Source organism: Apus apus, chromosome 16, assembly GCF_020740795.1.
Source record: "Apus apus isolate bApuApu2 chromosome 16, bApuApu2.pri.cur, whole genome shotgun sequence".
Classification (NCBI taxonomy): Eukaryota; Metazoa; Chordata; class Aves; order Apodiformes; family Apodidae; genus Apus; species Apus apus.
In genome coordinates, this window is record NC_067297.1 from 14,143,116 (window position 1) to 14,157,408 (window position 14,293).

The 14,293-nt window shown below is 60.4% G+C and overlaps 1 protein-coding gene across 1 annotated transcript; it reads right to left on the bottom strand.

The window, feature by feature from the left end:
* Positions 1-6,161: 6,161 nt before the first annotated feature.
* Positions 6,162-10,451, bottom strand: CRYBB1 (crystallin beta B1). Its single transcript, XM_051634058.1, has 6 exons — positions 10,275-10,451; positions 9,523-9,679; positions 8,720-8,838; positions 6,918-7,050; positions 6,642-6,784; positions 6,162-6,456 (listed from the first exon to the last, which is right to left on the bottom strand). The coding sequence occupies exons 2-6, from the start codon at positions 9,658-9,660 to the stop codon at positions 6,276-6,278; spliced, it is 714 nt and encodes a 237-aa protein (XP_051490018.1). The 5' UTR covers positions 9,661-9,679; positions 10,275-10,451; the 3' UTR covers positions 6,162-6,275.
* Between the last annotated feature and the right edge of the window lie 3,842 nt (positions 10,452-14,293).

Below are 14,293 nucleotides of genomic sequence, written 5' to 3' on the forward strand. Positions count from 1 at the left end.
CCCCGTTGCACAACCCAGGGCGAGGATCGATGCCCCGGGGCAGCCTGTGGGAGCAGGGTCCAACCTGCTCTGCCCACCCCGGTCCCTGCTGCAGAACAGGAGCTCTGCGGAAGCCTCTGCTGGGGGTGAGCAGCGGCGGGAGGCTCCGGGTGCTGGAAGAGCCCGCTTTCATCTGCACGAACTAGGCTGTTGAACGGCACCTACAGCATTCAAAAACAAACAAACAAACGAAGCTGCTTTCAGGCCACCAAGCGGTGAGAACAGGAACATGAACAGCAAAACAGTTTCTCGCCTACTAAAGCTAAGGGTGCACTGCAGGCCACAAACGCAGCCCGATCTCCAGGAACCAGAAGCTAATCCCTCTAAAAGTACACGGATTTTAGAGCAGAGCACTCGAGGGTTACGTGCGCCTTGGAAAATCCCCGCACAGAACAAACAGCACCGTGGCTGGCACCTGAACAGCCAACATACCCATCCCAAGTAAAATTGGAAAAAATAGTCAAAAGGCTGCAAGACCCAGTGCTCCAGCACACACCTTAGCACCCAGCCCACGAAGGGGGTGTCGAAGGTTGCACCTCAGCACCCAAGGGGCTCAGCCCACCCCCACAGCAGAGCCAGGCACACCGACCTGCAGGTGCTGCCCTGTTTCACTCCAGCTGATTGCTCTCCTGGCCCTGCACCTCCTGGCAGCAGCTCCAGAGCATCCCTGCTCCACTGCCCAGGGCTCTCCCCATCACTCCAGCAGCTCTACCCAGATGCTGAAGCCCCCCCAGGGGCTGGGCAGAGGGTCCAGCAGCACAGCCCACCACCACAGCCTGCAGGGTGCTGGCTTGGCCCTGCAGGGACGAGATGGGTGTCACTAAAGACCATTTCTCTCCGAGAGCACGAATCCCTGCTCCGGGCGGCACACAGAGGAATTTAATTTTCACCGCTAAGTACACATAAAAATAACCTAGCAGGATCTGACACCCCGAGGATGAAGGCAGCACACAGTGGTTTCAAAGGCCAGCTCTGTCACCCAGCAAGGCCTGTAAGCTGGGAGCCCTGAGCCGTGCAGCATTCCCAGCCAGGCAGCCCTGTACAGCATCCCTGGAGAACCTGGCCCAGGATGCGTGCAGAGCGTGCCAGCCTGCTTTACCAGACTCTAAATCAGAGCAACACAGAATCAACAGACATTTCACAGCACAAATGTACTGTTTGTTTATTGCCTTAAGGCTGTTATGATTTGAAAAAAACAACATTTCATTATCCTGCTCAATGCTACAGTGCTCCTGAAATAATAAAAATTCCACCAATTCACAGCATCTTCACTCTACCCGCCTCTCGTTCCAAGCACAGCAACAGCATTTTATCCTCCTGCAGTGGAAACCACAGTATCCACTTTTGCCAACCTCCCCGTAAGGCAACAGCCTTTGTCTCAAACTGGCTTATTAATTATGAAACACCCCAAGTGAAAGCTGCTGGCAGAAGGCAGTGATGGAGGCCTCCACCCCAGCAACGTGGCACAAGCCACTGTGCCCACCACACCCCAGCAGAGTTCTGGCAATGCCAGGAAAGGGGCTCACCACAACTCCCTCTTGGATCAAGGAGCAGGGTCGGAAGGCACAGCTGCTGCTGGAAGGACAGACCCAAGACAGGGACAGGAGATGTACTCACCACCCCATGCTGCAAGGGATGGGCACCAGAACAGGAGGGGTGTCTGTGACCCTCCCAGGATGGATGGGCCCACCTGGGAGACTGGCTTCACCTTAACTTTGGAAGAACTTGTGCTGAGAGGGGACAGGAGCTCTGTGCTTCAGAGGGACACGTCTGACTTTTAATCAATCTGCAGCTTCAATTCACAGAGCTTCACCTTTGCTTAATTACTCTGCAGTCACTGCCTCCTGGGGACAAAGGCAAAGCCAGCGCAGGTGCTACTGCACGGATAGTGACACACAAACACACTCCCTGTGCTGGACAAGGGGTCTCTGGGAAGCAGAGAGCTGCTCCCCTGCTCCTCGAACCAGGGTCCCTTCAAGTCCCACCACTGTCCCAGACCCCACTGGAGATGGGTGCAGGCCAAAGGGAGCTGGAGCATGCGGCCTCTGTGTGAGCTCACCATGCTCGGTGCAAACACGACTTTCCAAAACTGAGCAAAGTTTGGCCACGTGAATGTGGGTGGTCAGAGCCCGCCATACAACAGGGAGAAAAAGAAATCAGAGGAGCTGCTAGAGAAAATACAAGGTATCATCAAAAAAATATTTTCCAAATCCACATGCCAAACCGTAAGTCTCAGCAAGCTCCATTCTCGCACACACAAAGACCAGGAATTGCAAATAAAAGGTTGTTTCTGCAAGAGAAACCCCAAAACCTCAAATTTGCTTAAGAAACAAAATCAAAATGTTTTATTTCTCCACGCAGCAACACCAGGCGTCCCCAGAGCTGAAGGCACCAGTGGAGAAGAGGGTAACGTGGGCAGAGGGGCACCCATTTCAGCAATGTGTGAACGTCTGGCCTCCCACTCGATCTGCCACCAAGCCCCTGTGCCTACACAGCCTCCAGTGAGGACCTGCCACCACCTCCCACCAAGCCCCAGCACAGGGGAAGCTCTTCTTATGAAACTGTGGATGGAAGAAAAGGAACTGGGTCCCTCCAAGATATGCTGTTCTGTGCCTGGCGTGGCTGCCCCATAAGACACATGACCCTGAACACCACATCCGAGTGCTTCACGGCTCGGTTCCTGTCTTCAGAAGCCCAGCTGTGAGCCCTGGGTCCTCTGCTGCCATTTACATCTGCCAGTGCTGGGCCACCAAAGGCTGACTCTGCACACTGTCCTTCTTCCACATGCCACCCCACCATGCTGGCCTGTGGCCAGCTCTGAACACAGCTGTCCAGGGAGCCAGAGGACCATGTCTGGGTACAGCCACTGCCAGGAATGGTCACTCACACCACAGGATCCACCCACAGCACCAAACAGGAACAGGAACACTGGAAAAAACCCCAGCTGCTTCTCCCTGCCCCAGGGGAGCAGCCTGTGACTGCAGCGGCTCCGGAGCCACAGGTCATTTCTTCTGGGCCTCGATGCTGCAGCCACTTGTAGATTCCCCAGTCTGGGTTTGGGCTCACTCGCCTGGGAACCAACCATTGCTTAATTTCCTAGCACTGCAGATTAAGCAACCCTGCTGCTCTCAGAGTTTCTTGTTTGCAGATCCTGCAAGGGGACAAGGGGCTCGGGGTGGGTTGGTGGGACCCGCCTCTCACTGCACAGCTCCTGCAGGCAGGGCCCAGCCTCCTGCCTGACCTGCACCCAGAGCCCAGCACAAACAGATGGGCTGGGGTGAAAAAGCATCATTCCCCACTAGACAGGATGTCTTTGAGGGGAATCTCTGCGATGCTGGAGGCAGACAGAGCTTTAAGGAGAACCACACAGACTAAAGGTGTGCAAAATGGTATGAAGCAAAGCAGGCAGAGGGCAACACGGCAAGCTTCTGCCAGCCTGCACGCTGCCTGCCCACACCCAGAGAGCTGCGAAATCCAAAGTGAAACACACTCTGCTGAGGCTTCCTAAACCATCACAAATTCATCAGAAGACACATCTGTACAGTGCCAAATGAAACCACCTGCTGGGTGTTTGTTTTCTCTCCCCAAAAACGTTCTTGACAGACACTGTGCTGTGTAGCACTCCTGCCATCCCCTGAGGGCTCAGTGTATCTGTAACGCAAACTGCCTTTGGAAGCATGTCCTTAAAATAGTGACAGAAATTACTAACAGAGCTTTTAAAATTTACAGGCAGAGAACAGCATGAGCCTGCCTGTCCTGGTGAGCCCACCGGCAAACCACGTCCCAGAGAGACTCACGGCAGCTCCCACTTCTGTGACCCCAGCCTGGGACATCTTGTCATTCTGGCTGTCATGGTCCCAGCAGCGACCCTCTGGTCTTCTGGGAAACACGGAGCTGCAGAGAGCAGCCAGCCAGAGAGCAGCACTGGCCCCCAGGCACGCACACAGGCACAGAAGTGACTTGCAGGACTGGAGAAAGCTCAGCCCCCTGGACCAGAACACTGGGCTGCTGGCAGGGCGCCCACAGCTGCATCCCCAAGATCCACCCAGCCCCTTCCTCAAATTTTTCCCCTCTGGGTTCATGCACAGACCATGGGGCTGTTATGAAGGTCAGCACTGGAAATCACCCCCCAATTTCAGGGGCTGTGTGAGCACCCTGCAGACCCTTGGCTCTCTCTGCAGGCAGCACAGCACATCAGTTCCTGCTGGGTGCCACAGGCAGGCAGGGCTGCAGGGAGACACACTATCACAAAACCCCAGTTGAAGGAAACGTTTGAACCTGCGTTGGCACTTGACAAGCTCCCCACAAGCACACTGCAGCACTCCCAGAAAAGCAACATCAAATTTGGAAACCTGTTAGTACAAATCGTGTTAATCTCTCCACTCAGCCTTGCTCGGTGCCCGAGCGAGCAGCACAGCTGTGCAGAGGGGAGTCTCACCACCCCTCCATTAACCACCGGCAGCTGGCAGGGCCAGGCTCAGACTCCCAGAGGCAGACGTGTGAAAGGGCGTCAAGCTGCGAGATGTTTTTTGGACGGAGACCGAGCATGCAAACAAACACAGCGAGGGACAGAACAAAGGCCCCTGCAACGCAAACCGTACCCATCCCATAGAAAATCACGGCCCAGCTGATGCTGCCAGCAGCACCAAGGTCTGTGGCTCCAGCCACGAGTCCCAAGGAACTTGAGCTTGCTACAGAAATAGCACGGGTCTGACATCCCGGCCCTGCAGCACCACAGGGCACAGCAGGGAGAGCACCGGTGTGTCGGGTGGGCTGTGAGGCACCCGGGCAGCCTGTCCACAACCCCCAGCCAGAGACCCGCAGCCCCCCAGCAGCACCTGCAGCTGCTGCCACGACCTCTCGGCCCCCAAGCCGAGGCTACCGCGAACCCGCGGCACAGCCTCCGGCCCGCGCCGCTGTGCCAGCCCCGCAGGGGAAGGCAGCGCCGAGCCACGGGCTCAGCTCCGGGAGCCCGGACCGACGGATGGACAGACAGCCCCGCGGCTGCCTCCCGACAGGTGCCTCCCGGGCCCGCTCCCCGCACGGCGACGCGCGGGGGACGGAGGGCACAGCCCGGCGCTGGGCTCCCAAACGCGTGTCAGGGAGCCCGGGGCGAGGGGAGCGTGTCAGGAGGCAAGAACGGGGGAAGGGAAGGTGCACCGAGCACCTGCCTCAGCACCCCGTGCCCCGCGCAGGACGGAGCTTCCGTTGCTCTGCGCACCGAGACCCCTGCCTTGCCCGGTGCTCCGAGCATCCTCCGCTCCGCACCGCGCGCCGCTCCCCGCGCACACCCCGCACCGAGCGCTGCCCGCCGCGCTCCCGCGCCGCCCGCCGCTCCCGAGCGCTGCCCGCGCCCGAGCAGCTCCCGCCGCCGCCGCCCGCCGTGCCCCCCCGCCCCGACCCCCGCCCCGACCCCCGCCCCGCTCACCGGGGCCGCCGCCGGCCGGAGCGGCGCGAGACGCGGCGACGTCACGCGCACGAGGGGCCGGGATCCCCGCGCGCCCCACCGCGCATGCGCCTGGCGGGGCCGGGGGGGCGTCCTGCGCTGCCGGCAGCGCCGCAATCAGCGCCATCGCTAATTAGCAGCGGGCGGGAGAGCAGGGAAAGGGGTGGGGATGAGGCCCCAGGAAAGAGGGAAGCGCCTGGCGTGGCGGGGCAGCGGCTAAATAATCCTCCTTGAGAGTGAATTGGCCGTCGGTGGGCTGTTAATTACTGCTGCTAATTAGTTACCGCTGAGGTCACGCTGCTCACGGACCTGCCTCTTGGCAGGTGTCCACCCCGTGAGCCCCCGCTTCTCCCCGCCCCGCAGGCACGGGGGGAGCCCGGAGCCCTCCGTGGCCCGACCCAAGACCCCCCCCGTGGTCCAGCGCTCCCCCGGGCGCGGGAGGCCAGGCTGGAGCAGCCCCCTGCCCTCCCGCTTTGACCAGGGTCTCCCTTAGGTGGGGAGGCTCCTGCCCTGAGAGCCATTCCCCCGGGAAGGTCCCCCCCGCCGGGTCCCACCCCGCTCCCGGCAGGAGCGGGACGCGGTCGGAGCTGCCGCACAGCCCCCCCGGCCGCGCTGCTGCACCACCCGCTCCCGGCAACTCTAGTCTTCTGTATTTTTTTTTTTAATTTGCCTCACAAGGTCGAGTACATCCAGGGAATGTGCAATGTACAAGGAAAGTGCTGAGCAGGCGAGCGCGAGGGGAGGGGGGTGCCCCACGGGGCCCGGGGCTCGTTGCTAGCAGGCGGCAGGCTCAGTCGGAGGGCGCGTCGGGGGTGACGAAGGTCCCCTTCTGGTCCCACTGCATGTCCCGGATGCGGCGGATGGACTGGATCTGGGGCTGGAAGGCAGACCACTCGTTCCAGTGTCGGAAGTCTCCGGTCTCAAAGAGGTACTGGTAGCCTCTGTAGCCAGGGTACTGGTACCCCACCCAGCTGCAGGGGAAGCAAACAGAGGGTGACTGAGCGGGGTCGGACACGGCAAGCAGCCAAAAACCCCCGGGACCAGCCGTGTGGTGCTTTCTGCTGCTCCAGAGCCCCCCGCAGGGGCTCAGACTCCGTGGGCAGTAGGGGGGGACAGGAGCCTGGCAGGAGGCAGCTGCCCCCGCAGCCCAGCTTACGTTCCACTGGGCACCTGCACGCTGCCCACACGGTCGCAGAAGCCATAAGCCCAGAGGCTGGGCACGTCATCCTCCTGGATTTCCATCTTGTTGCCCTTGAAGTCAGCAGACTCGTACAGGGAGATTTTATGGTCCTCGGCCTCCTGGGGAAGACGGGGGGAAGGCGCTGGGTGACACGGCCATGGCCCTGGAGCTCGCTGCTTTGAGGCATCAAGCAGCATGGACCCAGCCCTGGCCAGACCCTGCTGGGTACTTTCTTGCTCCTGGGCCACTCACCATTTTGATGGGACGCATGGACATGAAGCAGTCGCTCCGGTAGCTGCTGGACCAGGTGTCCCAGCGAGGGTACTCGCCCTTCTCCAGGATGAACATCTCCCCACGCATGTTGGCCTGCTCATAGGCCACCCAGCTGGGGAGAGGGGCAGGACAGAACCATGGGTCAGATTCCACCCACCAGCTCCTCTCCAACCCAGCCAGCCTGCAGGCCTCCAGAGCTGGGTTCCCAGCACCCAAAAAGGCTGTGGGTATCAAGACTGGCCCCACCATCCTGCTCCCTCCTTTCTCCCAGCCCAGGCAGCCTCTGGCCTGTATATCAGCAGCCTGCTCACTGGTGCACAGCTCCAAGGCCGGCAGCAGGCAGCAGCGAGCCAGCAGTGCTCCCCTGCCTCAGCCGGGGCACGCCGGGCCCCTCAGGCTGCTGGCGAGCCCTGCGGGCTGCACACAGGAGCCTTGTCTTTGTGTTATCTCAGGACTTTCACTGTTTTCTCTCTGGCACCACCGAGCCGGGGCCAGGGCTGCCCAGGCTGTCTCATCCTGGCACGCCTGCCTGCTTCACTGCACCAGCTCTGGCGTTCATCCCATCCCCAGGGTGCAGGCACTCAGGGTTTACTCAGCTGCAAGGTCACCTCTGTAGCAATCCACGAGGTGCTGCTGTGCTGAGAGTATCTCGGGGCTCCAAAAACCCTCTACACCACAACAGACTCGCATTTGCTGCTTCCTTTTTCCATGCAAAACAGGGCTATTTCTGCAGGTGCCAACAGGTATTTCCTAATGGCAGGAGACACGCTCAAGCACCTCAGGCAGTGTGACCTTGCACTGACTTCTAATGCTGAGCTTGGCTGATTTTGCTTTTTTCTTTCCCCAAGTAATGTTTGAGCACAGAGTCTTACGAGTGGCAAGAAGACTCTGAGGACCTGAAAGACACTTAAATACCCTGTTCCCTGAGTTTCACCCCTTCTCCATCTAGTGCAGCTTCCCAGGCATCCCCAGTGAGCTCCACCGGGGCTGCTCCATCCCCTTTCCTTTCAAGAAGAGTTGGATATTCTGAGTTCCTAATAACAGAGTTGTCATCAGTGCTACATGGTGTCATTCAAGGTGACCACAGGTGGCCTTGCCCAGCCTCTCAGGGCTGCTGACAGGACAAGCCATGTCCCATGCACCCCCCACCCCCCACAGCACTGCCAGCCCCTGGCTGTCCCTCTGGCGCCAGGCTGCCTTCCCAGGCACAGCATTTCCAGCCTGTCACGGCCATGGTGGGATGCTCTTTCAACACAAGGATCACCCGTCAGTCTGGTTATCTAGCTTGGCCATCATTTTGTCCCTGCCTGTGCTGACTGTTCCCATGGCTCTCAGACTTTCCCAGCCCGTTATTGCTGCTCAGCTGCCCGGTGCAGGCAGGCGTGCAGGGGCAGCCCACTCCAGCCTTCCCTCTGCAGTGGCCTTGGCCACCAGCCTGGTCCAGGACACCTGTCTTGTTTCACCTTGGCTTCTCTAAAATCTAAAGGTCTCTTGCATTTTGTGAACAGCTTCGGGTAGCAGAGCTAGTGGACACCTTTCCTTTGCCTTTGCCTCTAGTGCCCTTTGCTTTACAAATGGCCCTGGCACCTTAGCCACCAGCCCAGGCCATCCTGCCCTCCTTGAAGGAGACTCAGAGTCCCCAGCTCTGCTCCTGTGCTGGCTCTGCTCTGCTCTCTGCCCATGCATGTCATGCTGCACCCAGGGCTGCTCCCCAGAACCATGTTCCTATCTCACCAGGGCATCCCCAGGACCATGGTCCACCCCATGATGGGGTCACTTACGGTCCAGAGGTGACGATGACACTGCGCACCCGGTCAAAGCCACGATCCCCCAGGTTCAGGCACTCGGTGGTGAACTCCATCTGCCTGCCCTGGAAGTTCTCCTGGTCAAAGACGATGATCTGGGGACAGAGGGAAAGGGTGGGACAGGAGGGGGCTGCAGGCAAAGAGGTCCTGCAGGCACGAGCCCACCAGCCCTCATGCCCTCCTCGGTTCTCCAAGGTTTTTCAGGTCTGGTGCCTGAGGGAGCTGAGCTGGGCCCTGCACAGGAGCAGTCCCATCCCAACATGAGCCGAGTACAAGGTGCCTTCCTGGCAGCCATCCCTGCTCTGAGATGGCCTTATCCTGTCACCAGTTTTGCTGCTGCAAAGCCACATCTCCCTGTGCTGGGCCCATCAAGCCCCAGCTGGGCCAGGAAGGAGCTGTTTTTCTAGGAACTGCCTCTGCACTGTGGCCATCGCTGCCTGGCACATGCAGAAGTGTCGCTGGAGCCCTCCCATCCCTTGCCCCTCGTCCCCAGTCCCACTGCAGCACCTTGGTGGCACCCAGTCCTGAAGTCATGACTCAGGGAAGAGCATTTCCAAAGCCTGTGGTTTCCAGCTAGCCATCCTGGTCAAGGGGCACCTGGAGCAGCCCTCCTGCAGCAGACCCACAAGGGGCTGCCTGAATCCTGCACCCAGGAGAGACTGAGCAGGGAGGGACAGCATCATCTGCCCTCTCCTCCTGCAGGCTGCCCCCGAGATGCTGCCAGTGTCCCTCACCAAACCAGCACCATGTCCCTGCATGTGGGGAGCAGCAGAACTTACCCTGAAGGCTTCTGTGGAGGGCTCCTCACCCTTGCTGTTTGCGACAGGAGCAGGGTCAAGGGATGGAGTCGGCGCTGGGGCTGCCTTCTCCTCCTCCGCAGCCTGGCCGGCAGCAGCGGGTTTTGTGGTCTCAGACATCGCGGTGTTGGGCTCTCGTCTGGGACAGAGCACCAGGACAAGGTGCAGCAGCAGGTTAGAGGGGTGGCACAGATGTGGGCACCCACCACCTGCCTTGGCCCTTGCCCTGCCCCGGGGATGGTCACATCAGGATGGGGAGCTCAGCAATAGGATGGGTGGCTGAGGCCAGGAGAGGAGCTGCCGGGAGGTTCTCCAGAGGTGGACCACGGGAGGTCACAGCTATGCACACTCTCCTTCTGTAGTCCAGGGAGCCCTGAGCACAGTCCCACCACCCAGTCTCTGTCTGCTTTCCCCAGCTGGGCTGGGGCCTGATGCTGCACCTGGGGATGTTCCACACGGTCTGTGCCTGGGAGCCCAGCTGGGGACCAGGGCAGCTCATGAGGGGGTGGCAGGGGACAGTCCTGCTTTGCAGAGAGGCCCTCCAGTGGGGACCTTGCCAGTGGCCCCACAGGCCACCAGTGGCTTCCAGGGGAGCAGAAGGCAGTGGAATGCTGAGCACCAGGATGCTCCCAGCCATGATGGCCACAGCAGTGGCCACAGCTGAGACCCTGCGTCCCCCTCTCCCTGCCTCGGGTCTGGCTGCAGCCCAGTGCCTGGGGACTTTGTCCTCTTACCTGGGCAGCTGCTGCTTCTTGTTGGAGTGAGCGGGCTGGTGTTTCGGGGCGCAGCAAGGACCCCACTTTATAGCCTGGCAAGGGCAGACCCCCGGGCGGGCGCACAAAGGAACTGCCAGCTCATCAGTGTCTGCGCGGCCGCCCAGTCATCACATCCTGCAAAGCGCTGGGCGAGCTGGAAGCCTCTCCCCGGCCCCGTGCCCAGCCGCTGAACCCAGCACTTTCCTTTGTGCCCGCGGCACAACAGAAGACCTGACCGTGCCACTTTGCAGCGTGCGGCGGCACCCGCTGCCCCCGTGCGGCAGCCCCGCCAGGCCATATATAGCCCTCGGGCCGGGACCTGCCCTCCCCTGCCTGCCGCCCCGGCACCGGACCCGCACGGGCACCCAGCTCCTGCTGCAGCCGGGGAGGGTGCACCAGCCCCGTGCCCCATGGCTGCACAGTGCCTGGACCCATAGCTGCCTGGTGCCCAGCCCCATGGCTGGATGGTGCTCATTTCTCCCCTCTGAACACCACATTTCTTGCTTTAAACATCACTCCGTACCTGCGAATGCCTGAGTGAGCTGCCCTGAAGATGCCAGGAGGCAAAACTCAAGTGTTTTGAGATGCTTCAGGAGTTGGGGGTTTTTTCCCAACTATGGGTAATCAAAGCTGACACTTTGTAAACCATCTCAGTCCCTGACAGTGGTCTGCTTTTTCAAGGATATCCTTGCTCACCGTGCCCACTGGCATGGGCTTTAGCCAGTTTTCAGTCTGTTTAATCTCTGCTGTGCCCATCCTGTATCATCCCTCACTTTTCCATCACCACATGGCATGATACCACGTGGGGTTTTGATGCATCAGTGCTGCCTCTGGCAGGGGGTAGGTGAAGGGGCTGTGGGTGGCTGGAGGGGACACACTGGGCACCAGTCCCTGTGGTGGCTCAGCCTCCAGTGCCATGCCTCCTGCACTCCATGGCTGCTCCACCCCCAGGATGCACCTTAGAGGGACCTTTCCCTGGCTCCCATCGAGTCCAGCATCAGCTGCACTCCCTATTTGCCGGCTGTGATTCTGTTCATCGTGTAAATCTCTGCACCCCTGTGTCCCCCCAGCCCTTTCCAATACCCAGCACTCCTGGTCTGGCCCATTGTCATTGGCAGCAGTAAATCACCAAAGGCTGCTGTGTTCAGAAAGCTTAGAGCCCTCAGTTTTGCAGTCATCTTTAGTGACATGCCAACCAGCAGCGGTAGGACCCAGCTGCACCTTTCAGCCTATTGCCCAAAATCCCAAGCAAAAAGCTTGTATTCATCCCGTCTTTTCCTGTGGTTTAGGGCAGGCTGTGCCTAAACAGGCATGGCTGGGGCAGGTGCTGCTGCCCCCTTACCCTGGACCCCTCCTGCAGTCTGGTCTCTCACCTTGATGCTGGGCAGCTCTTTATGATCCATGCCTTTCAAAATGCATTTGTTTTCATGTTTGTTGGACAGATTTCTGTTTTCAGCTGCATTCTCTCCTTCCTGAGCCACGGTGGGTTTTTAACGCTGATGCCTCACCTGTGGCTCCTGGCCATCAACCAGCAGGTCTTGCCCACCCCCCAGCTTCTTCTGCCCTGATCCTGCCTCCACTTTCCCTCCCAGCTCCTTTCCAACTTCGACGTTGGAAAACCATGCTGGGAGGGACTGAGCCGCCCATACATGACATCTCTGGCCTCCCCACAGAGCACCCCTGCCACTGGCTGCAGATGGTTTGGAAAGCCCCTTGCTGCACTGTTGGGTCCTACCCCAGCCCCTCACTACAATGTTCCCCCCTCTCTTCGCTTCCTGGCCTCAGCACGTGGGATTCACAGCTCAAACACAGCAAAGAGCTGCCCGTGCTTCACTGCTGGTGCAGATGGTTGGACCTGAACCAGCCTGGCAGGCACAGCCCTGGGCACATGCCCAACATCAGAAGTTTGTTCTGCCCTGGTGAGTCCTGCCACACATGGAGTTCCCACTGCTGCATCCCCTGCCCAGGCTTCACGCGACCATATCCCGGTGCCGGGGCAGGTCCTGGAGTGCCCGTGACTTGCGCTGCTGGCCGGCAGCAAGCTGAGCTCAGCTCAGGCCACTGCGAGAGCCTGGGGGCGACTCGTGCCAGACACACACTTGTTGGGGACTGCGGATGTGGGGGGCTGGCGGTACAGCCCCACTGCGGCCAGGAGCAGCCGGCTGCCTGTGAGCTCCCCCGGCTGCTGCCCTCACCGGCTCCGCCTGTCCCGCGGTGCCGGGGCCGCGGCTGCACGGGGGAGGATGCTCCAGCTCAGCCGCCCGGCAGCTTCCCGGCAAACGCTGTCCCACAGCACAGCACTACCTGGGCACACAGGTTTTGCCACCTGGCCACACAGCCTCCTTTGCCTGCAGCCCCACTGCTCCCCGCTCCAGCGGGCAGGCTGCCTGGGTCTCTCTGCAAGGTGTCCAGCCCGCTGAGACCTGCACGCTCCCAGCATGACCACAGGACGATTTTTTTTTTTTTTTTTTTTTTTTTTTTGGGGGGGGGGGCGGTGAGCAAAGCTTGAAGATATTTAGGCACCCCAAAGCTGTTGCAGGTTGCTGCACACAGAGGCAGGAGGCTGCTGCATCACTCCCTGTGCCTTGGTCTGCCTCTTCAGCCCCTTTGCAAACTTGTCTCTTGCTCTCCCGTGCCATCGGCCCCTGCTTGCTGCAATGCTTCGTGGTTGCTGTGTGCCCAACTCGCAGAAGAGCTGCCCCGGCTTTTGGGACAGCTGCTCTGCCCTAGCAAGGAGAGGAAGCACTGCCATAAGCAGAGATGCATCTTTCCTCCTACATCCCAGAAATGCAAGTGAGGAATCCTCCTCGTGTCCCCCGCTGAAACACGGGGCAGGCAGTGCTACCCACAGGCAGGAGGAATGCTGCCTAAGCTGGGAGCCAGCATCATGACATGGCAGGAGCACTGACAGACCCCAGGAGCAATGTCCTGGCTCCAGAGCTGCAGGGCTGGGGGTCAGAGCCTGTGCCTGGTGGGCCGGGGGAGCGGGAGCCGCAGCCTCCCGGCTCATCAGCTTCTCTGCAACATCGCCTTTGTTCTGCCCGGTCCCTCCTCCCCGCCATCTGCTGAGTTAGGGGTTTCAGTAATGCTCTCCTGGGCTCTGTCTCTATCTGGAGGCTATAAAAACCCAGCCGGAGGGCTGCTGGGCATGTCACCTCGCAGGCACCAGCACCTCACCTCAGGTAAGCGCAGTAGCCTGGCGGCAGCTGCCCCTACCCCTCATGGCTGGGTCCTATGAGCAGAGCCACCGTGGGGACATTGGGAGGAGGAGCCAAGGCTGGTGGTGTGGCATGGCATGACATGGCATGACATGGTGGGGGGGTTTTGGGGTCCTGCAGCCAGGACACAAGGCAAGGGCAGCTGCCGGGGACAGGCTGTGGCCCTGCTCTGCATGGGGGGACAGTGGCCAGGGGACCAGGGCCATCGCTGGCCATGGCAGTGGGGCAGGTGTTGCTGCTCAGCATGGGCACGTGGCCATCTCTGCAGAGGTCCCAGCTCAGTGTTGCCCCAGCTGCAGCCTGGGAGCCATCATAGTGATGTGGGCACCGGGGTTGCCTACATGGGGGCTTTGTCTTGGGGACCTGCCCGCAGCAGGAGGAACCTCCCCATGTGGGCAGGCAGTTTGCTCAGCCTGCTGCCATGTGCCGTGCTGCCAGGATGGCTGCCAGGGCCACCGCTGCCCTGCCAGGCACCTGCTGCCCCACACACAGCCCTGGGTGGGCTGGGAGAGCCCTGGCCCGTGCTCTGCGCCTGCTCCTGCTCCAGCCGTCCCACTGCTGCCTCCCACACTGCCGGCAAAGGGACCTGCCCAGCTCCTGAGGGCAGTTTATCCAGGCAGAGGCTGGAGCCAGCCCGTCAGAGCAGACCAGGTGGCTGCAGGCTCCTGCCTTCATCTGCCTGCACTGTCCATGCCAGGCATGGCCTGAAGCCCAGTGTCAGGAAGTGGGAGTGCCAGGGAAGAGCCAAACCCCCTGCATAGGGCTGGTGGGTCTGGCCAG